The sequence below is a fragment of the Charadrius vociferus genome, unplaced genomic scaffold (assembly GCF_000708025.1).
Source record: "Charadrius vociferus isolate BGI_N301 unplaced genomic scaffold, ASM70802v2 scaffold738, whole genome shotgun sequence".
NCBI lineage: Eukaryota > Metazoa > Chordata > Aves > Charadriiformes > Charadriidae > Charadrius > Charadrius vociferus.
Window position 1 is genome coordinate 1,423,759 of NW_009649467.1, and position 24,182 is coordinate 1,447,940.

The window sequence follows — 24,182 nt, forward strand, 5'->3', positions numbered from 1 at the left end:
TTGGTCCGTAATCCCAAGAGCCTCATGCCCTGCTATTGAAAGTAGAATATACTGGGGAGGCGAAGTGTTGATGGTGAGGTAACAGGAGCTGTTACGGATCTTGACAGAGTAAACACTGCAGCGCTTCAGTGTGTGTCTTTCATGGGCATTTTGAATATCGATAATGTGCTGAATTTCACAGGTCACAGTGTGGCTGGCTTCAAGGCATGCTGTTTTGAAGTGTTTGGAGACCTCTGAAAAATTGCTGCAGGTTATCCTTTAAAAGTGATCGCATTTCAGCCTTTGAGGTTTGATCCTAGCTACTCCTGAGGAAGAATAGGATGAGACCACGGGCTTCCTGTTCACTTATTTGGAAAACTTTTGAGGAGAAAATTTTAAGTATCTTATAGCAGAAGTTAGAGGATTTCATTTTTTTAGTTTTTCAGAGATTTAGATTATTTGGCATGATGGCGGGTGAATATGCTTGTTAAAGTTAAGAAAAAAAACCCTACAGATTTTGTAGGTACTTTCTATTCAAGAGATTACACAGGAGCATAAAGTAGATTTTCCGGGGGGAAAAAAGCATGTGTATTTCGTCTTGCCGTGTGACTTCAACTTAATTAATGTTTGGAGTATTGTTTTCCTATCCTTATTTTATAAGTACAATTAATTTTTTTGTATTATTGAAAGAAAATGTATGCTTCTGACTATAGATTTCTAATTCTGTGGATGTTTTAGCAGATGATCTGATCTGGCAGTATGGGAATGGTAGTATAGCAAACATACAATATTTTCATGATGGATGGGAGTTGAATAGGCAGATTTAAAAAAAAAAAAAAAGCTATACGCAAATCATGCTGATCACTTTGGCATTTTATAACTAGGAAAGGATATTTTTCCTGTGGCTGTACTCTCTCAGTGTCCACAATTTTAACAGTTAAAGTATAAATGAGTAAATGTGCATTTTCTCTTGGTAGTAGCTTTGCAAAAAGCCTCATAGCTATCCATAGAGGTTGAGTGTTATGTGTTAGCGATGGAGTCTCTTAGATGGAAAGAAGGGGCAGTGTCTGTCTGAGAAACTTCACTATGCCTCCCTTGCTATATGCAATATGCATCTTTCCTGGCTTTGCATATGAACCTATAGCCTGGGCATCCCAGGGACCTGTTTCGTGCACATCTGGGTGCTGTATGTAGCCTTTACAATGTCTGTACTTGAACTGCTGTTTTAAAGTCTCAGTTGGGGCACGTTAGCCATTATTTTAATGACTAGAACAGAATTCTAGATAATTATATTAAATATCTTAGATACTACCACTGGTTTCTCTGATATAGGAAGTTTCTAAAACTGAGGACACTTCAAAGGTGTAAGCTGCATAAGCATACATCTGTACTGATGTTATTTGCTCTCTGAAAGGGTGCCTGAAATACCACAGAGCTATAAATGCCCTGCTCTGGTGGGCTTCAGCTGACTCTTCAGCTTTCTGAACTGTCGGAAATGTCATCCACTGCAGTTTCAGGAAAAAAAAATAATAATTCTATTTCTTCTTGCAAAATCTGGATCAGTAGCTTCAGATTATGGTTTGAACTATTTCAGCTTGTCTTTCCAATTCTTGGGAAGATATTTATATTGTTTGTATCTCATGTCAAATCATGTTTTTCTTTCTGCTGAATTCTGCCATGTGTTGCTTTGTTTGCAAGTCGCTTCCAAGCCAGTAATCATAAGCGCTCCATCTGGTTGGGGAGCAGCATAGTGATAATGTAAAAGGACATTTCCACTATTCTGTTTAAAAGAATCCTCCATCTGTACAAAATCTGCCATTTAAATGAGATTGTAAAGGGGTTTTGTTGTTTTTTTTTCTTTTCAAAGAGGGGAGAGATTAATTGTTGAGATATTTTTTTCCTTGCGTATCTACTCATTACGTGATTGTATCCAAGGCCCTTTCTCTTTCCCAAGCTGAGAATGACTATAGGAATTTGCAGTTCATGTAATTCAGGATGCAAAGTAACAAAAGGATCCTGAAAATTTTATCTGAAGCCTATAACAAATTGATTTTGCCATTAGTATTGAGCCTTTCCTTTATTACCCTTTGTTAATAGCATGCATGTGAGAAATCATCCTGAATGCTGTAAAACTGATCTACAAGGTTAAAAAAATATATAGTTTCACTATGATTTATGACATGAGCTTTCAGTAATCAGAGCTGAATTGATGGATGCGAGTGTGCTGAGATGACTTTTTGGTGCTGACAGATTTTAATTTTTCTTTGTGCTTTTCTTCTGTAATCCTGATCGTTTCTCGGAGAGAAAATTGGGCAACTTCTCTTGTGGGAATGTCACAACCCAAACCAGGACAATTTTGTGGAGGTTAATAGGCAACGGTCTGGGTCAGTTATCCGCTGGTCTCATCGTGGTAATGTGAACTCAAAAAGCCAAGAGCCAGCGACTGGAAAAGCAAAGTAGCTCTGGCAGAATAAATGAGCGGGCGATGGGTAGGGGCGAGCGGTCTCAGAGGAGCTCCTGGAGGCAGCAGGCTGTCACCCAGACCATGCTGGCACCGTCTACGGAACCTGGGCTGCCTAGGGAACAAGGGGCACAGCCCACTGGTAAAACAGACACACGCAGAGACTGTGTTGAATCCTTTTCACTAAAAGCTTTGTTCCTCTTTTCCAAACAAGCAGTAATTCAGCTTTGGGAGAGCTGTCGGCTTGCCAGTTCTGTGTCGCCAGTCGCTACGCCCTGACAGGAGGTTGCAGTTCAGTGGCACCTGGTGGCGTGGAGACACCACCCCACAATGGTCTTGGTCTTCTGGACGGACTCTTGTGAGTTTCCATAAAACTGCCCAATTTAATCCTTTTATCCACAAAAATAACTATTATGCAAGTTTAAAATTTCACATTATTCCCTTGAATTCCATTACAGAAATCATCATATTTCCTTTCTCCTTGTTCTCAGGCACATTTTCAAAGGCAGAAAAAGGGTATTTAGGTGCCTGGTTCTTCTTATTCAGAGCCAACCCCTCTCCAGTCAGAAACAAAAATTCAGTCACTGGATAGTAACCCTGTGCTCTTGGGTTTCTAGAGCTGGGATGTTTCCCTTGATTGTTTTGAAATGTTAGTTCTCAGTTGTCAAAACAAATAGTAATGCTAAATCAAAATCCAGCTTTAGAAATTGAGTATTTTGGGATACTATGTGTTGTGGCAGCTTGCAATAATGACATTGCCGCGGTAACTGTGGTACAGATGATTGAAATCTCTGCCACAGGGAGTTCTGCGTAGTTATGTCAGTGAGGTAAATTCGTTTAAACTGACTTGGTCATAGTCTTGTATTTAAATCGAGGTGGAAGGCTCCCCCACCCCTGTAGGTAGCTGCTAGCTTCTCTGTAGTTAGTCAGTGACAGAAGTGGGTCTTAGTGACAGATACTATAATGCCATAAGGAAAAATGTGCAGAAGCAAAGAGTAGTTGTTAATGGAATGTACTGTCAGTGACATTAATGAAGTCACTTCAAGCTACATCACCTGAGTTGCGTGGCCTACAATATTTATGTAGTGATACATTTGGGCCTCAAATTTTGCACCTTCTGAAAGATTTTACATAGGTAATTAACGACAAGTTCTGCATTATAACCCAAGAACACGGAGCTACTACCTGGTGGATGGGCTCTAGTCAATTCACACATGGAGAAAAGTTTCTTGAAATTTTGAAATTATCCTTATAATATTTTACATATAGATCACTTCTTCATAAACAAATGAAACATTGGGCGTGCTGGGCACCAAAATATTGGACCTTGATATTTTTTTTCCCTCCTCTTACACTTTTTTGTTCTTCTGTACCAGTGAATATCCGTGCACAGCTCGTGTGTGAGGCGAGATGTGTAGCAGGCAAGCGCAGTGCTTGTGGTGAACTAAAGACATTTCAATACGCCCTTTCTGAGAAGGTGGGCATTCTTTAAAGCCACTCCTAATGTCAGTAACTGGTAGGGAAGTATGCAGAAAATTCCTGCTACGGGCAATAGCTTGCATTGCAAAGGAAGGGATCTGCTTTACTGAAATCGTGAACCTCTCTCTGGGTTTCCCTCTGAAGCAAAATTATTTTGCTCTTGGTACTGCTTTTAATCTCTCTAGTTTAGGAACTTGAAGTATAGAGAAAGCAGCCTTTTAGTTCAGGAAAATAGCCTCTAGAACCAGCGACACAAATCTATCATAATTAGTCATCAGAAAATCTGAATAAATATAAAATTACCATGGCGTAGGAGGCAGGCATACGTGGTATTCAAAACACACAGAGTGTAAAATGATGTTATTGTTGCCTTTAGAAATAGTTCAAAGTAGTCTGCATTAGAAAGAGCTGATAAGCAGAATGACAAAAGCTTGTTTCATGAGTGATTCCAAGCAGCGGTGGTTTTCTGATCAGCTGATGCTGCAGCTATTTTGGGTATTCCACAGATCATGATTACATACACGGGGAATGATTGGAGGCAGCAAATATGGTAAGTGAGCCAGGAATCCTGGGACACGCTCTGTTACTAACTTAATAGTCTTACAATCACTTGTCCTTTGCTATTTAAATAGCCAAGGGAAGTCTAACAAGTGACTGTGCTGAGTTGTTTTTAATTTTTTTTTAAGAAAAAAAAAGAAAACAAAAAAGAAAACCACTTCCTGAGGCTGCTATTTTTAGCAATGGAGCAGTGTCCAAAGTGTTAACTAATTGAGTCATCAGGTTTCGTATCTGGCCACAGAAAATGGCAGTGGAAGAGGGAGAATGCTTTCCAGAACAAGTAAGCATTTGTGGATTCTGAAATAAGAGTGAAGTCTGCATATCGAGTTTCTTGTATTAGTGTTTTAAGTCTTTGATTGTATGAGACAAAGCTGGATGTAGGAAGAGGTACGTTTCGGCTTGTTTGGTGTATTTTGTGTTCTGACGGATTACGGTATAGGCTGTGGCGGCAATCCAATGGTATATGGAATTATTTGTTCTCTCTCCTTACCAGTGGCTACATTCTGTTCAGGACACTCTGTAGAAGACATTTATTAAAATTGCAGAAAGATTTTGTAATGTTTTGCACTGTTATCAGAGCCTTAAATAACCTAGATACACGTAACAATTTTGTTCGATGAAATGTTTTAGCAAATCTTGCATATTTTGAAAAAAGTTAACGAAAGTCTATGCTTTTAAGGTGTATTTATCAAATAACACAGCTCTCCTGACAATCCATAGGTCAATTAAACTTCAAAAGGAGCCTGCTGCTACTATGCTAGTAGTGACCTGTAAGGAGGCACCTGTCTCACTCTCAGGGATAGTCCCAGTGGCCTCCAAGGTGCTCCCTGTGTGATTTTAAAATTTCCCAAGTGAGTAAGCTGCTGTGAAATGCCATCCCTGTACTCTGTGAACTAGGCTATGAGGTTCTTCATAGCTTGAGTTATTCACATCAGTTCAAAACCACAAAATTAAAACAATTGTTCTCCAGGCTGCTTTGCTGCAGAATTAAAATACCGGCTTCCCAGGCAAGTGTGGCATGGTGTCATTAATATTGATGAGTTGCAAGCCTTGCGGAAGCGTCACTTAATTGCAGTATTTTTTTTTTACTTATAGATACTACTGATGGTAGCACCCAGCAGTTTACTAGCTGATTTCTGTGTCAGCATTAGCTTTGTGCACTGAAAAAATACTGCAGTGAGTTCTCTTAAACGTGTAGGCTATTGTTCCTGTTAAAAACCATCTTTGAAATTCTGGTTGTTTTCTGGTGATGCTATTCTTGTTTGTAAATTCATTTCCACCAGTAATTTCAAAACTATGAAAACCTTATTTGGGGGATTTTCTTTGTTAAGCAATTTCTTGCAGGAGAAAGTTTTGTTAGATTCAGATGTTTTATGGTACTTGATTAAACTTTTTTTTTTTCAGTCCTGAGACTATTATTTACTCTCTCCTGTACATCTTGGTTGATGCTTTATATGAGCCCCAGTAGTACAGAACTTGGTGCAGTCCTGCTAGTTTCTGTGTGCAACAGTTTGGAGAGTAGAGTGAACTGAAAATCTCACTGCCATCGAGCTGTAGCGTTGGCTGGTCTGCGGTACGCTCTGCCCCTCTGTGTTGCAACGGAATGGTATTTACTCTTGATTTACAGGGTTTTGTTACAAATTGCATAGACACTGGTCTTTTGGTTAGCATATACATCGTTTTCTGAAGGTGTAAGTAGCTATTTGAAATGGAGTTAAGTGATGGAGAAAGGGGTACAGTATATATCTGTTTTGTAATTTGTTTTTTCCTGCTAAAATTCTGATTCTTATTCCATACATATTTAAGTCTCCTCTAGGTTGCCATGTATGTTTTCGGTGTAAGGTGAGAAACAAGCCACTGCGTGTTTATCCTGTAGATTTGCTATACCTTTTACTATTTTAAAATATATATTAAAAAAAAGTTAGTCTTTTAGACCAGTTTGAAAAACATTAATTCATTAGTGAAGTATCATTATTTACTTCAGTTAAACAATGATATGTTTTCCAAACATATTTTATTCTGATGCTAGGAAACAGTGGTAATATTCAGATGAAAATAAACTATGAAGCCTGATTAAGGTGAAGTAAAATGTTCAAATGGATCTGTTTTTATTTTTGTCAAAATCTTATTAGTCCCTCCCGTGATGTTCAGATCATCAGGACTCTTTTACAGAATTCCAACTGTCTAGTGCACCGTGTCTTTGAAAGACAGAAAAATACTGGTTCAGTTCTGTAACTGCACAGTGATTGTGTGAAAATGGCACCATCTGATCTGTGGCGATTTATCTTTATATTTGGTGATTTCTTCTTACTTTAAGAATAAAACAGCTATCTCGTGTTTTCTTTCCCCCTCTGTTCATCTCAAAGACCCCATACAGCTAAGGCTGTTCTCACTGTTACTGTTTTCATTCTGTTTGTACCTGTAAATCCCAATCCTAGCCTTGCCCCCATGGTGGTTTAGATGATGACTTCTGTTTCAAAACAGAATTGTGTATTTAAAGTCAGTATACTTGAGTCTAATTTAAAACTCCTGATAACCATTATAGGGCTCTGATTTGTAGTTTTTGCTTGCAGATTTTGGTGCTTTGGCTGGAAAAAGCCATTTTTTCCATTGGAATCTGAGCAAATTCTCAAATCTGGAATATGTGGAGTGAGGAACAAAACACTTTGTAAACTAATTTACATTTGCTGCATATACCATTGAATACATTTCATCTAGACAGCCCCAACAAATGCTATCACAGAACCTTCCATGCCATTTCACAAATCTGTGACAGTGAATGTCAGTGTTTAATCACTGAGGAGGAGGAGAAAGGGAGCACTGGGAAATGTGGAAGCTAATGGCTCTCCTGTGTCCACCCCCACTGCTCTGTGTTGGCCATGAGATGTGGCATCATGTCTGGGAGAAGATTTTCTCAATGTTTCTAAGAGTAACAAACAGCAGTGTGTGTAACACCTGCTCTGGTTTGCTCTGCCTTGCCTTTGTGGTTTACAGTAATGCAGTGAATTGCAGAATGGATCTGGAGTTACTGGGTCATATCCATGACAGCAGAATCAAATGGAAAACAAGATAGGACAGGTTATGGTCAGCAGGGAGAGATTCAGCTCCTGTAGAAGAACATGACCAAGCCAACACAGCCCAGAGCATTCACGGATGGTATTCTCCAGTAGGTCTAATACATCTCTGGATTGCACTTCAAACTGTCTCCTGGCAGATTGCTCCGTTCCTGCATTTGAGAACTGTTAACTCTCCTGTTTACAATTGTCCTCATGAGTTTGGGAAGTGCTAGCTAGGTTTTTCTTCTCCTGAACAACCAAAAACTATCTCAGCCAGTCTCTGGCTCTAGGGAGATGTTTGAATCCTTCGGTTTATTGGTTCCATTGATTCTTTCGTGTTGTACCAGGGCATATATATTTCAAAGCATTTCTGCAAAGAGGTGTCAGGACAGATTGTTCTGTAAATGTTACAAGCTCTCCTAAGGTAAACTGCTATGACAAAGCTCCTGTGCCACCTCTAACCAGCCCTGCAGTACTGACTGCTACCAGGTTTATGGCTGTGCTGCAAATCTTGCCCCGAAAGTCCTCTTAGTACCTGGAAGCTCTTTAGATAATTTCCACTGACCTTTCAGATTCTGTCTGCCACATGAGCTATGTGGGCTTTTCCACTCAAGGCTCTCTTCAACCAGGTATTCGGGTGCGTAAATTGGAAGAGGTTCTTAGCTTCTGACAGGGGTCATAATCCTTTCTGGGGAACCTGTAATTTGGCACTTATAAACTGATAAAGGTTTGTAATTCCTGTAAGAATCCTGAACAACGTGTCAGAAAATTTAAAACTCTAGTAGATAGCTTTAAAACGAGCCATTCAAATGCCCTTAAGCGTGCAAAAGTGTAAACTTTAATTGTGAGTGGGATTTTCAGTGTGAATTGGTGTGTTTCTGCATATATTTTTGCCACCTCAGAAATGGCTTGACCGGTTAACCTCAAACAGTCTTTTGATTTAATGTTCAAGCTTCCAAGGCAAAATTATTTTGGTTGTGAATGAGAGAGACATTCAAAAGCAGGCATGAAGGGGAAAGGCAGAGAGCAGGAAACTTCTGACTTAACTGTCCTGAAAGCTCTTAATAGGCTATCTAGCTACAGAAGAGGTTATGTAGCTTGTCTATAGTTCCTGTAGCTTGTTAACTACAGTATTTTTAGGGAATATTTATGCTGTTATGTTTCCACTGACATGCAGCTTGCTCCACTTTATTACCAGTAACTTCTGCTTCACCATGTCTGGCTGAAGCATGTTTATACAATATTTTGGTAGTCATCTTGTTTTGAGTAAATAAAATCCCTCTTCTTGAAATCAGCAATATTATCTGATTTAGGTTTATCCTAAATACAGAACAGGAGGTGGACCGACTGACATAATTCATGCAGTGATCTGAAGAATGTGACTTTCGCATGGAAATGGCTTTAAATTTGAGCCTGAGATGTACCTAAATTATCTCCATGTTCATTGGGTAGTCAGTTTCTGAGAGAAAAATAGCAGGGAGGAGATCAATGGCATCTCATCTAGCTTGACATATAAGAGAGTTATCTTCAGGTGAATATAAACATAAGAAACCCTCGAAGCACATCTAGCCCTTCTCTAGCTCTTTGTGACTGTGGTAGCAGTTATGAAAGCCAGTGATTTATTTTTCACTTGTAAGTGTATGATAGGAAAACTTTAGAGAGTGAGAGATGAGTCATTACAGGCTCAGGAGTTTCTTCACAGAGTTTGAAATAAACTTCTAGAAGTTAAGGCTGTCAGCCTGGAGGATGAATCTTGAATTTTAGATGCTCAAGTCTTTTGCTTTCAACTGTGTCAGATCCTTTTCATTGATTATACGTGTGAGTTGGTCACAAAGGGCCTGATTCTTTGCCTGATTGCCCACTTCTAATGGAGTACAGTGATTCACTGGTGAAACCAGTGATTTTACTGGTTTTAGGATCTTGAACAGAGTGTGTCCCAATTTACCTTGCCATTCAAGTTTGTCTCTTCATATAGGGTAGTCTAACAGCTGAAAAGTCAGTATTAAAGGAATCTTATTTTCCCATTAAAAGAAAATAATTCTTGTGCTTTGTTGTTCATGCATGCTTAGAAAGATCGTGTATGCATGCAGATGTACACTGATTTTGTAGTCCTGGAAAATTATGATCTTGCTTTTGGTGTTACTAATTTAACAGATTCATACCAGTAATTGTTTTCATAAATTCTTCAGGGGAAGCTGGCACATCAAACTTATGTTTCAAAATCTCAAAACCTGATCTGTGCAAACTGGCAGAGAGTATTGGAAGTCGCGTAGAGGCTCGCCTCCTGTCTGAACATTGTCCTTGTGGGATGGGTTTGATCTCAGTTCCAGTGTTTTCTGTTGGGTTGTCAGACATTAATTTTGTTAGAATTGCAGTTAAATCTTTTATTATTTGTTGAATATCTGTGGTGATGAGTAAGTAATATGGAGATGACAGCTTTAGGGGCATTTTAAATTTGGATGTTATGTTCAACGCGTTATGCGTGTTCCATGTGGATCTTAGGCAAAGGTTTCCCAGCTAACTCTGTCTTTTGTGCCTTGGAAATCATAATCCCCTTTGCTCTTTGTAGAAAATCAGAAGAATAACAGCTACTTTTCATTTAGATCTTGTGTTTGAACTTTCTTAGGAAACAGTCATTCAGGCATTTAAAGACAGCCAGAGCTGGATGAGTTGCATTGTAAGTCACAGGACTGACTAGATTTATAGTCTGCTGAAGACGACTGCATGCGTAAAGTTGAAGCAACTTATAGAGTAGGAAAGCTACATCATAGCGTCACAGATGTTTGTCATTGCAAGCAAAGAACTTGCCCTAGACCTCCTGATGCTGTTCAAGGCAGTGATAAACATTTCTTGTGCTGGAAGCTGTGAAATGTTCTTGTATGTACCAGCCTTAACGTCTTGGGCTCCGAGTCCTTTTCAACCATCTTCCAATACAAGTGGTTCGTTTTCAGTGGTAACAGTAAGCACAGATTCAGCATTTTGCCAAGACAGATTCTAACAGGTAGAGTGATGCAAGTGATCCTGAAAATGGTATATACTAAACCTGTACTTCAGAGACTTACCTTGTCTTGTGGTCTAGCAAGGAAAGAGGCTTATTTGTTTGCTTGGATGTTTTCTGGTTTGTTCAAGGATTTCTAGAAAGAAGGAGCTGAATCTAAAATGTGTTTTCCACTCCGTTTTGAACTCCTTAAATATGTGATTTTCAGCAAATATTTTATTTTCTCTACTAGCGTGTTAAGATTGACTACTGTACAGGGATACAGCCTCAGTTGTTGCAAATACAGTTGATTATAGATTGACATGCAAGTTTTGCAGAAACATAAGGTGTTTTAGGCTCCCCTGGTGTGGCCAAGAAGAGGGGTTTCGTGCAACCTGAAGCCAGTGTAGTTTTTAACTTGTGGAAAACATTGTAGTTACATAGTTGGAATAGAGCCAGTTATGGGGACATTCCAAATAGTATAATATTTTTGGCTACTTGATCATGCACAATACAATAATATGATCAAAGAAAGTTGATGATTGAGTTGCATGATAGAGCAAACAATTAGAGGGGTTTGTTTGGTTTTTGCCCAATGATTAAATTCTTTCTCATTCTGCGATCATATTCAAAATAGCTGGCCTTCCCTAGCTGAAAGATGTTTCCTTTGAATTGTCAGGCAGTAGGAATGGAGCTTTTCCTGTTGCCCTGTGGTTGTGCTTAGGCCTGTGATCCCAAAAGCATCTCTCTGAAGGATAATTAACAGCAGAACCGAAGATAGTACTCGGCCCTAGGCTGTCACATTCTTATCAGAAGAAAACATGTATGGTAGCATGGTATGTAAACCATGAGTACAGCTGTAGTTTGCACAAAGATCAACTCATCCGGTGCAACCAGACGCCTTTCTAATAGAGACGATACAAGTGAATTTTTTTAATACAGATTGAGGTATGCAGTAATAGGGAGATACAAAGGATACAGCTGCTTGAACGATGGATGAAAAGTCTGCCCAAGAAAATTACGTGACTGGTTTATTTCACAGGGTTCAGACATTGCTGTTAACTAGCCAGTATAGTTTATTTGAAATAAAATTCCATCCCCTCTCAAGTGATTGTAACATATTTGCTTGGAGGAAAATCCTAAATTAAAATCGGAAAGCAAAAATTAAGAAATGCCAAGGACCTCCAATTTCCAGTGTACCACTTAGTGCCCATCGGAGTTGAGCCTTGTTGCCAAAAAAAAAAAAAAAAAAGCCATCAGTTGCAGTACGCCCAACCTTATCAAAATAAGCAAAAATGTTATTGTCTGTTTCCTGAGATCATCTCATGCTGCTGCAAGACTAGTTTTGTTGAGCACATTCCAAATGGAAGTAACATAAGTTCATCCCTTAAAATGAGGTCATTGCCCCACAACAAATGTTAGGCATGGTTAGCATCTTTTTGTTGGGACTCAAGCCAGAATGCATCCTGCTCCTGCACAATGGGAACCTGCTGGGGGTTTCCCTTCACAACAGCTACTGTTAAAGATGGAGTGAAAAACAAAACCCTGCTCCCAATGTGAAAAAAAGATGGGATTTTTAATCTGAAAAAGAAGCCACTGTAAGCAGAACACAAAAAGAGAGAGATGAGCATAATAAAAATGCCATCTGTATGGGAGGGGGCCTGTGCACGTTGAAAATAATGGCTTTGCACTTTTGAGGGTTCAGTAAATAATACAGATTCTCCGTTTTCTGAGAGGACCGTCTCTAGTCCCAGGGAAAAGCCAGGCCAGACCCTGGGTTGACAGTCAGCGCAAATTTCCTAATAGTTTTTGTCTTTAGTCATGCTAAATAGTCTCTTACGTCACTGGGAGCACTTAGAGAAAAAGATAGTGAATATGTATTTGCTAGCATGAGTCAGCATCAGCATTTTCTGTTTTAAAATGGAGGCTTAAGATGATATCTAAGTGACTTAGGAGTTAGTCTTTCCTGTAATAGAAATGTTTTTAACTCACATAGCTTTTCCTCAAAATGGGGACAAAGTTCTCAGGTCTTACCCCTGCACATCACAGGCTCTGCCATCCATCATGTATGTGGCTGGAGTAGAGGACCTTAGGGTAGAGAAGGGCTGGGAAATGGAGTACTGCTACCAGCACGGCTTATTCAGCCTCAGCCCTTCTCAGAGATGTCTCCGGGATGAAGGCTGTTGAAATGAGCTCCAGACTGGAAAACCTGTTGTGGGCTGCAGGCAGCCCACAGTCAGAAAGCTCAGCAGCCTGCTGTAGGTTAGAGAATTGAATTTTTATAGCATAGTACATTAAAGGAAAATACACAAATGTAAAAGAAATACACATTGCATTAGCCAATCATCTGCATTTACACATTTCTTGAAACTAGAAATAGTCCCTTTTTCTTCCAAGAAAGTACAGGGGTAGAGGGGAGAAGTCATGCCATCTGTCAAGAAAAAGCTTGATATTATGCGTGCATCAGTACTGGGACTTTTATAAATCCACTGTTTAAATATTGTCTGAATAGTTATTCCAGAACTAAACGCTGTGTACAGGATTTGAGGTCTGTCTCCAAGAATTAAAACGCTTACAAGAATCTTGATTTTTAATTTGAGTCTGGATATGGAGATTGAAAAGGCAGCGTCCCCAGGGAGCACAAGAGGGAGCAGGGAAAGGCTTCAGGGACACAGCCTGGCAATAGGGATCCGGTGCAAACGCACAGCAAGGGCTGCAGTCTTTGTTGGCTGACGGCAAGCACATCTAAGATTCGGGGTGCTTTGATGTATGTCCCATGCTTGTTGTTCTCTTGATATTTGTCAAGGCAGTGGAGAATCAAAAGCCAATTTTCATCTTCATTTCACGTCGGGATTGATTACAAAAAAAAAGGGGGAAAGAAACAAAGGGATCTGAATAGATTGCTAGCATATAGAATGCCTCTCGGGAGTATTGAGGTTTAAGTTATTAGCGTTGGAGAAAATATTTATTAGGTCTGTTAAGGTGATGGCCTGTAGAAATGCTATCTGTGTGGGGTTCATCTTTCGGATGCCAACTCATGTGGAAGTGGGTAGATTGAGAATAGTTACCACAGAGGGAGCACTTACCTGCGCAGGCGTCCTGAGCGGTGGTTGGAAACCTAAAATCCGTTTTTCCCACCACTATGTTTTTTAATGCAGTTAATATAACAGGTCCTTGATCAGTCTTTGACGTGGGCTTCCAGGCATGATGGCAATCCAGATAAATAATTATTAACATTATTGTTACGCTTGTTTGATCTTTTAAATCCTTCAGTGATTTGGGCCTAGGGTCTGATGCTGTTCCTGTCTGTGCAATACAGAGGCAATTACAGGCTCTGGCAGGGACTCCAAGAAGCTTTGGTTTAAACAAAACAGTGCCAATTAGAAATGACATTTTTCTACTCTATTGTGGTATTTAAAACAAAAGATTGAAGTTAGGCTTAAAACAGAAATATGAAGTTGAGAAAATTTTAGGTTCAGAAATGTGAAAGTTTTAGCTTAATGTTTTTGATCAATTTTTACTGACCCCTATGTTTAGATTTTGTAAAAGTTGGGTAGTGGTCATTGGTTCTTCTGGGTTTTGGCAGTGGAATGTCTTATAGACAAGGGTATTCAAGGCATTTTGCAAGGCAGAAAAAGCTTGAAAGTCTATTCTCTATCTGAGCAGTTCTGAAGTCATGCCTTAGTCATAGGGAAAATGGAAGCTGGCAATGTTGCTTTTAGAGAGGCTGGAATTGCTTTTGGTTTCCAAAGATGTTGGCTCTCCTTTCTCTCTAATGTTATTGCTTGTTTCTGCTTCTGGCAGAGACCGTAGTGGATGGAGAGAATCCCAGAAGCCCCACTGAACTTTTTGCACAATTGTGCAACCTCAGTCTCAGTCTGTTATCCCTCTGTGCAAATCTCAACATTTCTGTGCATTGTGGCCCAGAAAGGGTGAGTTAACCAGCCTGAGGTGGGTTAAGCCGGTCTGAGCTTTGGGAGCTTTAGCTAAGGTCAGAAAAAAAGATTTTCCCCCTTCTCAGCGCACGGGGATGTGCTCCGCCCTGGCTGCTAAGGCAGCTCACGCAGTTTCACACACTAGCTCACATCACATTCAAGTAACTGGAAACCAGTAAGGTGGAAACTGGAAGTGCCAACTCAGATCAGCTGAAGTGTGGGTGAGCTGGTGTTATCCCCGGCGGGCTGTTAAATGGCAGCTTCTCTGGGTGCTTCCTAGTTGTCGTCGTAGTGCCTGCATGTGCTGGCACTGCTTTTTCTGTACGGTGCCCCTCATGCTGGGAGCCTGTCTCTGAGCGGTGAGAGCCCGGGCTGATGGGTGAGCGGCTGTACACGGCACCCCACCGGCCCCGCTGCTCAGGTGGAAACCTGCCTGCTGGTGTCAGTGAGGTTTCTGGACAGTTTGAGCAAAAGGAGCGAGGTTTTGAGTGGCGACTGGCAAAGGAGGGCATGCTGCTTGCTTGAGGGATTTCAGGAACGGATTTGTGCATCCCACAGCAGCACCTGAGCTGGCTTGATTTGAAACATTTTTATCCGTCCTCAGGCTGGAAGTGCGACCCAACCTTTGTCCCTCCTCCTTGTTAGCAAGCAAGTGCTTCCAAGAGAAGTCCTTAAAAGACTTAGGCATTGCTCTCCCTCTACAGTGAAACAGCAGTTAGCCATTAATGTGAATATCAGCTATTTAGCACTCCTTCTGCCTCAGTGTCCCCCGCCTCCATTTTGTTTGAGCAAATAGAAAGGTTTAAATGTTTCTAAGTATGAGCAGTGTTTCTTGTCTGGCATGCATTAATGTGACTGGCGGGAACTGATTTTCCCTAGCAAGCTTCTCTGGTGCATCCCTTCCTCACCCAGAAGCAGCTGTAAACAGCTGATGTTAATTATCGTCCACCTGCTGACTGTGCGAAACAGACGTGCCATTACACTGCGACAAAAAAGGCTCCCGGTCTATTAAGTCCTCCCTCATACCTTTGCTAATACTGATAAAATGCTGACCTGTTTTTACCCCAGTGGCTGCTGTTGCTAAGCACTGAGAAAATGACCTGTCTCCTGTAATAATCTGCATTGCACAGTTCAGATGATCTTCCAAACGGAAGTGTTTTACTGCACCTTTCAAGGCAGCTGTTTTTCCCCATAGTCTGCACAGTTCTGACCACGTAGTTTGTAGCAGCACCTTGGTTTTGAAAGAGCCTAATTAAACGTTGGTATTTGGGGGCTGGTTTTTTGGAAGCACATCAGAGAAGTTGATTTATAATGATCAGCATGGTGTTTGGAAAATAATGCTTAAGAGCAGGGAAGGCTGTAAGCTAGTAACTTACCATCACAAAGTGGAACGCCATTTGTGCGAAACTCAGGAGAAAATGAAGATTCCATAAGTAATGGTTCTTTCCTCGGAAGAGAGAGGTTGTTGTATTGAAAATATTAGTAAAATAGTCTTGTAGCTTGTACTGGTGCAAAGAAGAAAGCAGGCTTCATACCCGCTTACCATTTTGTTGTCATTATGCCCAAAATCGCTTCATCCTGCACGTGAAGGTGACTTCAGATGGACTTGAAGCAGTGCTTGAACATAACACCCAGTGCCTTGCAGCAGCTAGACAGGAGAAAAGTCTATAGCAAATCCGGAAAATGAGAAATAAAAAAAATAAAAAAAAAAAAATTTGAGCGCTGGATAAGTAACTGAGCTTTGGTGCCAGGGTGTTTTATATTTCCCTCAGCAGTTACTGCCTTTAATTTTTTCTCTAAAGAGAATTGTACTCTTTTAGAACCCTAAAGGATCATAAAGCACTTGTAGTGATGTAAGCCTATGATGAAACGATACTGAGGAAAAATCAAAAAGACAATTCCCATTATAGCAATGGAGAAGAGGACACACAAAAAATGTGTTGACTGCTCAAGATGCCAGGGGAAGCCGCGGCACAGATAAAATCAAAGATTATATGATTTGTCCCTCTTGAAAGCTAACCCAGTTCATTCCGCTTGCTCCAAGGCATGATCAGCATTATCTAAACCGGCCTTGGTGGATATTTGCATAACTTGTTGTTAAAACCCTCCGGGGATGGGAATTACTTTCAGTGATCTCTTTCATGACTTAACCATCCTTGCTGCCATCCTTATATTCAAGCTGAAGTCATAAAGCAAATTGGCACCGCTATCTTTAAAGCAAATTGTGGAAAAAGTAAAATGCAGTTTAGATACTGGCACTGTACCTAGGGATTTCTGGCTACTTCACTGAACGTGGACAGATATTGTAAATAAAATGTGCCATAAAATGAGGGAGAATGGGAAAAATAAAACAAATGTAATCAGACATCAGATTATAAAATGCTTTAATGTGTAGGACCATGGTTTTTTTCATTCAGGTAGTCCAGTCCTTCAACGCTAAGTGTTTTGGATTTTTTTTTAAATCTATCATGAGATCTCACAGTACTGGTCTGGTCTGTTTAGCTTGGACATTAAAGCTGGTTTGGCACTTTTGGAAAGAGCAGAATGGTTTCCATGGAGTCCTATCCTGAGCCTTACCATGTTTATCTTCCATGCTGGGTACCAGATTTGTCCCTGGCTACTAGCCTTGCATGTTAGACAGTGCTGCATAATTCACGTTTATATATAAAGTCAAATCTTGTGCTGCCTGGTCAGGCGGACAGCCTGTTTACACCAGAGGGAGTTTGCATAAGCAGGGAGGGCAGGATTTGACCCATATTTGATAAGGCAGTTTGGCATCCTTTTGTGTCTAGTTAAATGTAGGTACAAGATGTTGTATCATTAGTAACTTGTTTGCCAAGGGAATATATTTTTATACCGTGCTGTAATTTCTAATGGGACTTTTCCTTTTTTCTTGTAGTCTGACACAAATGCAAGTTACCTGAGAGCTGCTCGAGCTGGCAACTTGGAAAAGGCTCTCGACTACTTAAAAAGTGGAGTGGACATCAACATTTCAAATCAGGTTGAAGAATATTTTGATTAAATTTGCTGGATAAATACCTTTCTTGCTATTTCTTGAATCTGTCTTTATATTTGTACTTCATGTCAGTGATAACTTATGTGTATTTTGACGAGCCGTGTTTACGTATTTTATCCTGTTAAAACTTTTACTCCTTACCAAGACGTCATTTCACGCTCCATTGGAGAATGTTATGTTGTTTAACGTTATCTTTTGTTCTGTTCAATTACATCAGATCACAGGGCAGCACACAGAACTTGAGACCCTAGAGCTAATAAATGCTGACTTAATTTATACTCCTTCTTTGTAATCTAGTTCTTGTAAAGTTTGCATAAGAATAGTTTTTGGAAGCAGGCCTCTCACTGGGGTGTAATAATTTCTCTCTTGATATGTTGTTTACTATGCTGGAAAACCTTTGCCAATCTTTTCCATGGCTTTTCTTTTTTCCCTTCTTTTTTTCTTTTTTTTTTTTTTTTTTAAATCAGAAATGGTTGAATGCTCTCCATCTTGCTTCCAAAGAAGGGCACGTAGAAGTTGTCTCTGAACTGATACAGCGAGGTGCCAGTGTGGATGCAGCAACAAAGGTTAGTCAAGCCTATCTAATTGTTCTCTTGTTCACACTGGTGGCATGGGTGCAAAGTGTTGGCCAACTGATTACAGACATTACTGCAGCAGTAATTGCCCATTTTCCACTGGTGAAGTGATCTCAATAATTGTTTAATAGAAACCTTTTAGATTATAGTAAATGTCACAGTTTACTAGGGATGATATTTACTGAATAAATTGTAGATTGCTGTCTGGGTTTCTGTCCATCTCTTCTAGAATAATTTATCCATTAGAAGTACTCATTAAGAGTATTTTATTACAAGAAATACTTCATTTTAAGGTGGAACATGTTTTTGATAGTATTGTCATATATTCAAGCTCAAGTTTTGTACTCTTTTTCAAATGTTACTCTCATTTCAGAAAGGAAACACAGCATTGCACATAGCATCACTCGCTGGACAAGCAGAAGTAGTCAAAGTGTTGGTTACAAATCGGGCTAATGTCAATGCACAGTCTCAGGTAAAGTAATATTTCTCCTTTTGGTACTATCAAAAATTTTGCTGACATTAAAATCCTTCTTCCCTTATAAAATATAATATTAGTGAGTATATTTGGTAGATCTTATTGTATTAATGCTGGCTCTTGAAAATAGGGTTTGAAAGAGCCAGTAAGGAGAATGTAATCCTGCTAACATTAAAAAAAAACCAACAACAGAACAGTCTTTTTTGGGTGTTCCACCCACATAAGTAACCAACAACAGGTGCAAGTACAAAGTTTAAATGCATAGCTGCCATTTTATTAGTGAAGCAGGCATTTTAGTGAGTGTAATGCTGAGTTCATTCCTACCTTGTAACTCAACATACAATTAAAACTTCAAATGCTTCCAGCTCAGAGAAAGCATGAAAATAACAACTCTGTTTTAAGTTGTCCAGAAGCCACATACATGCACATCCTTGGAGATGAAGAAAGTGGAGAGCCATCCAGGGGTGTTTGCAGGATACCGGAAGTGGTTGTGTAACAGGCCTTAGGTCAGCTCTCCGGTATCTTACGAGTCCTTGGAGATGAAGAAAGTGGAGTGCCATCCAGGGGTGTTTGCAGGATACTGGAAATGGTTGTGTAACAGGCAACACAGTAAAGCATGTGTCTTTTGGCCTTAGGTCAGCTCTCCGGTATCTTACGAGCTGCTAATTGTTACAGAGTCAGAAGAGATACTAATAGAACAGGAGAGTGGGAGAGAACCTGTTCAAATGAAAGGGATCCTGTTTCACCTAATTCGGTGTCTGAGGTTTAATCGAGCTCATCCCCTTTCCTTGTATGAGGAGGTACTGCAAGCATATGCAGAGCTTTTAAGTTTAGTCGAGTCCTTTGAATTAATATTTAGGTCAATTATAGAAAATTTGAGATAAGGGAAAACAGTGCTGGTGTTAAGAGCAAAGCAGTAAAATGAAACAGAAAAACTCTGGCTCAAAAACTGCATAAACCACAGATTGTTGAAAGCCAAGTGGCTGTGCCATAGGGAGTATCCCTGCATGCCTGCCCCATTCCTATTCTTCCTGCTTAGGGGCTGGCAGGCAGCGTCAGAGAAAGGATCAGACTAAGAGGTGGTCTTCTCATCTGGCTCAGTATTGCCATTCTTCTGTATTATAAAGATGTGGGCAGGATAGAAATTGTTACAAAGGGAAATTAAAAAATTTACATTTTAAAGAAACATGGGGGTTTTATTGATATCTCAAATAATATGAACAAAATGTTTAATAGAATCTATTTCAAGAATGTTAGTTATTTGGGAACTGTATTTCATGTTTCCTTCACCTGGACAAAGAAAATAGGTGGTTCAGTTCTTTATTAATCTTTTATACGAGCTAGATACAGCAATATGTGCTACCATATAATTTTAATTTAAAGAGAACAACAACAGCAAAAAGTAGTTTTAAGTGAAATCTTCCATGACTGTTAAGAAGTAAAACAAAGCAGAAATATTTCCAGTGGTTTTCCTGTTAAAAAAATTAAGATGGCTTCGAAAGGATCTTTTCTGCTTGTGTATGAGAACTTGTGTATTCTGCCTGGAAACTAAAAATAATCTGAGATTATAAACATCTTATATAACTGCATTGTCCATACACCCTAAGGTTTGGCCATGTTACCCTTATTTTGCTAACATAGGAGAATTAAAGATCTGCCCCTCCCCATCATGGATGCCTTTGACGTCTTTGCTCGAAAGTCATGTGTATTGGGCATTCTACACCAATACCTGGCAGTGAGATACCCCTGTTGGGATTAGTCTTTTTGAAAGGTCCCTGGAGCTCCCTGTTACCAAACTGCCTCTTGGACCAGCTTTGTCTGTAGTACTGAGCATCACATGAGCCTTCCTAAAGCTTAGAATATAGTTCTGCTGAATTTGGCATACCCACAGAGAGGCTACTCAAAGATATTTTTGTTTTGTTTTTATTTTTGATGCTGACCCTGTTTTCTGTTTTATCTTCTCTTCCTTTGAAGGTAACCCTGCTGACAGCACCAGTGTTAGGGATGTAAGGCCTTCTTTAACCAAATCTTCCTGTCCTTAAAACACCCAAAAGTTTCTTTTTACTGAGTTTGAATTTTGTACCTCTTCTAAGGGCTGTTTATTAGTATTGAAGACAAACTGCTTTCCTTAGGCTTGTGGCGCTCTGGCAATTTCAGCCCCTTTTTAAAGAGAGAAGAAAAAGCAAAGTATGGGGGGGAAAGATTTTGAAAACCCTACAATAATTTAACATAGCAGAAAAGGTTCTGCTCTACCTCCAAATAGGAGTAATACTTGGTTCTGAGAATTTTTTCCTGTTAATTATTTTCTGAAACTAATAATTAGGAAGTGTTTCCTGCTTCCTATCTAAATGCAAATGTTTGAAACTAAAAAAATTAATCTTTGCTTCCAACTGAGTTAGTAAATAGATATTGAGTATGCCATGAAATGATAGGGAAAAATGCCAGACTCTGCTGTTCACTATAATAATAACTTGTAATGTGACATGTTAGGTACCTTAGCAAGCGCTTTCTGGCTGCTTTGTTTTTCATTAAGCAGAATTTTGACTGTACGGTAACGACACTGTTAGGCCTTGGTTCTGGAGAGTGCATTAACACATTGCTAACTTTAGGCTTTGGCTCTGGTAGGACTTCAGCGCCCGCTTTATGCTTGTAGCAATGATTTGCTGAATAGAGACCAAATTTTCAAAATACTGGAACAGCAACAGACCTCGCAGCCTGTGCAAGTGTTGTAAACATGTGGCTTCACAGCTGCTCAGTGTCTTGTTGATGGTAAAATTCCTCTTGGATCAAACATCCAGTTCGTGCCATTTCCTCTCCAACTGTCCTTTCTTCTGACCTCCTATTTGTCTCTGCTGTCAGTGAAGCCTGCGTGCTCAGCCTCAGGTCACCTGCGCTCTCCTGCGTGTTCTGTGTTGGACGTGTGCCCTGCAACTCTGCCCCGTTGCTGTGACAGTCAGATGTCTCTCAGCTGTTTTCACCGTGGCTGCTCTAACTCAGCTGAAATTCACTGCTATGGCTCTTAGTTTGGGGTTTCCCTTCATCTCTCCAGACCCTAGGATGCTGATGTTTTTCCTTTGATGCAAATATATGGCCAAGCTCTTCTCAGCTCATCTCTGTTTGGCTCCATTGGTTTCCTGCAAAATCTAGCTCAATGTCCTTTTTAACTGTTGTAGCTGAATTGCCGGGCGGCTCCCCCTGCACCTTCCACCCCGCTGGAGCGTCTGCCCTGGCCACGTTGCAGATGTGAGAGTGCTCATACTGCCTCAGTCAAACCCACTCATATGGAAGCACTTCCTGAACTTTTCTATTATTTAAGCCAGATGAAATCTTTCTTCTGTTTTACCTGTTATTTTTAACTAGCCCTTACCTCCCATTTTATTTTGTATTTCCTTTCCTCCTTGTCCTCCCCACGCTGTAGAGTAATCACCAGAAGTGGTGCGTGGTAGAGCAAGAGGTCGGGGGGATCTCAGGAGGGAGTAGATAAAGAGGTAAGCTGCTGCCTCCGTTGCAGCTGGCTGTGTGAAGTTTCCTTAAGTCCGAGGTTCACAGAAATCCCAGTGGCCTGAGATCTGAAAGACAGGGCCCTAACAGAGCCCACTGAAACCTCAGTGACCTCCTGGCCAAAGCATTTAATGGTGTCATCACCCATGCTGGTACTATAAGGAAAGGGATGAGGCAAAATCCAGCAGTGGTATGTTTGACCGAGTAATTCTGGAGTAGGAAGGATAAAAACATGTATCATGATGGATCAGAGGAGAAAAGGGATTGTTCTTATTGCCGATGCTGCTTTGGTTGCTTCAGCAGTACCAGACTGCTCAATTTGGTACAGTATATGGATGTTTTAAGTTGTTGCTATAAAATGTGTTTACCACTAGCTCATGATTTTGTTGGACTGAGGAACATGCCGTGTTACATGAAAGCCAAGCAATTTCAGGTGCAAATCAGCAACTTCTATAAATTCCTTTAGAGGTACTTTGATCCCAAGACACGTTTCATGACTTCATTCTGCTCTTTTGGTTTTGTGAGTGATGTCAAAGCTGTGAATTTCAGAAATGTATAGAACAATAGGGAAAAATACATTGCCGTAATGTTAGTGCACAAAAATTCAATTCCTGAAAAGCTGTGACCTCTATATAGTTAAGGCAAAGACAAAAGCATTGACCGTAAGAGGAAAGCACTTGCCAAAGCATGAGTTAAGCTCTGCGGCCTCTAATACTTGTATTGCATTGATTGAAATCACTCACTTAAGCATAATTTGAGAAATGCTCTAATGTGGTTGGAAACACAGATAAACCTGTCTCAGACTACTGAGAGCCAACGATCCTCAGATCTCCTGGTGCCTGAAATATGAAGTAGCTCAGTGACCACAAGCAGGCTACGCTCAGAGGCAGCTCTTTGAGGAGTCAAAAGGCATAAGTAGCTGGCAGAAGTGAAAGAGAAGTCAAAGCTAATGGAAAGAAAGGAAAAATTGGGAAGTATTCTGAAGAGCCATTGCTCTGGCTTTTGCTGCAGACTTGTACTGTATTTGCCTGTCCCATCTTGCATTTCCGTTGCTGTGACTGCATTTATTGGGAATCATAGTATGATTCTTGCTTAGCTGTGGGAATTGTATCTGGTCAGCTGAAAGATTCCACTGTGTCCTTTTAAATTCTATTACCCTTCTCCTATCTTCACTTAAATCAAGGGTGATCATGCCATTAACTGGCATGTGAGCACACAGTTTATTTGGTTTCCTCCTAGTCTACTTGAGTTTGGCAGATCTGTGGTATGTATGAAATGTTGGTGGAGTGTTTACACTCTTGTTTTCCTCTTTCAGAATGGTTTCACTCCACTGTATATGGCAGCTCAAGAAAACCACCTGGAGGTTGTTAAGTTTCTTCTTGACAATGGTGCCAGTCAAAGCCTTGCCACAGAGGTAAAAGTTTGAATTTCGCACTTTATGAACAAAGTAAATATGCAAAATGTGCTTCAGCAGTGACTCTTGCCAGCTTATATCAAACTAGTTTTTTAAATGCAAATTTAAAGACCAGTAAAAAGTTCTCTCTGCAAAGTGTGCTAATGAATACTGTTATTGACTGTTCAGCAATTTAAACCATCTCTTGCCATTTCTAAAATTAAAAAATCACTTTAACTAGCAACAGTTCTAAAAATAGATGTGTTCTTAGTCATAACTGGTAATCTTTCAGGTTAAGTGCTCAAACAGGGAAGCTGTGTGCCTAACATAAAAGTTCTCTGTGCTTTTGTTATAAATAGTGAGTAACGTGGAGGGCAACCATAAAGCAAGAACAAGTGTTTACCTACGCTTTGGATCCAGTCCTGGGATATCAGGGAAAACCCAGGGTTACTTAGTGCTTGGAGCATTTTCTGAACTGCATTTATTGCTATGTTGATATCCTCTCTGTAGCACCTAGTTATCCCATCTGGTCCTGCAGTCATAATTTCAAGCTGACAGAAAGATGCAAGGTCAATCCTTGAGGGTGTTCTGTGATCTTTCCAGAAGAACACTCTTTATTTCTTGCTTTAAAAAGTAATTTTAACTCAAATAAGGCAACCGGGAAGCTACAAAAAATAGCAGATGTATTAATAGTCATAAATGTACTGCGTTGAGATACGTTTTTAATCTGATGAATTTTCAGTTGTCTTAATTCCAAGATTTTGCTACCAAAAAAGA

General features: G+C 40.1%; 1 protein-coding gene across 1 annotated transcript in view; it reads left to right on the forward strand.

Annotated features, from left to right (window-relative positions):
* ANK3 (ankyrin 3, node of Ranvier (ankyrin G)) overlaps positions 1–24,182 on the forward strand; it is a 209,713-nt gene that overhangs the window by 41,330 nt on the left and 144,201 nt on the right. The window contains exons 3-6 of the mRNA XM_009889813.1: positions 17,345–17,446; positions 17,929–18,027; positions 18,410–18,508; positions 23,328–23,426. Of these exons, the coding sequence (XP_009888115.1) occupies positions 17,345–17,446; positions 17,929–18,027; positions 18,410–18,508; positions 23,328–23,426 (399 nt within the window). The remainder of the gene's footprint in view (positions 1–17,344; positions 17,447–17,928; positions 18,028–18,409; positions 18,509–23,327; positions 23,427–24,182) is intronic.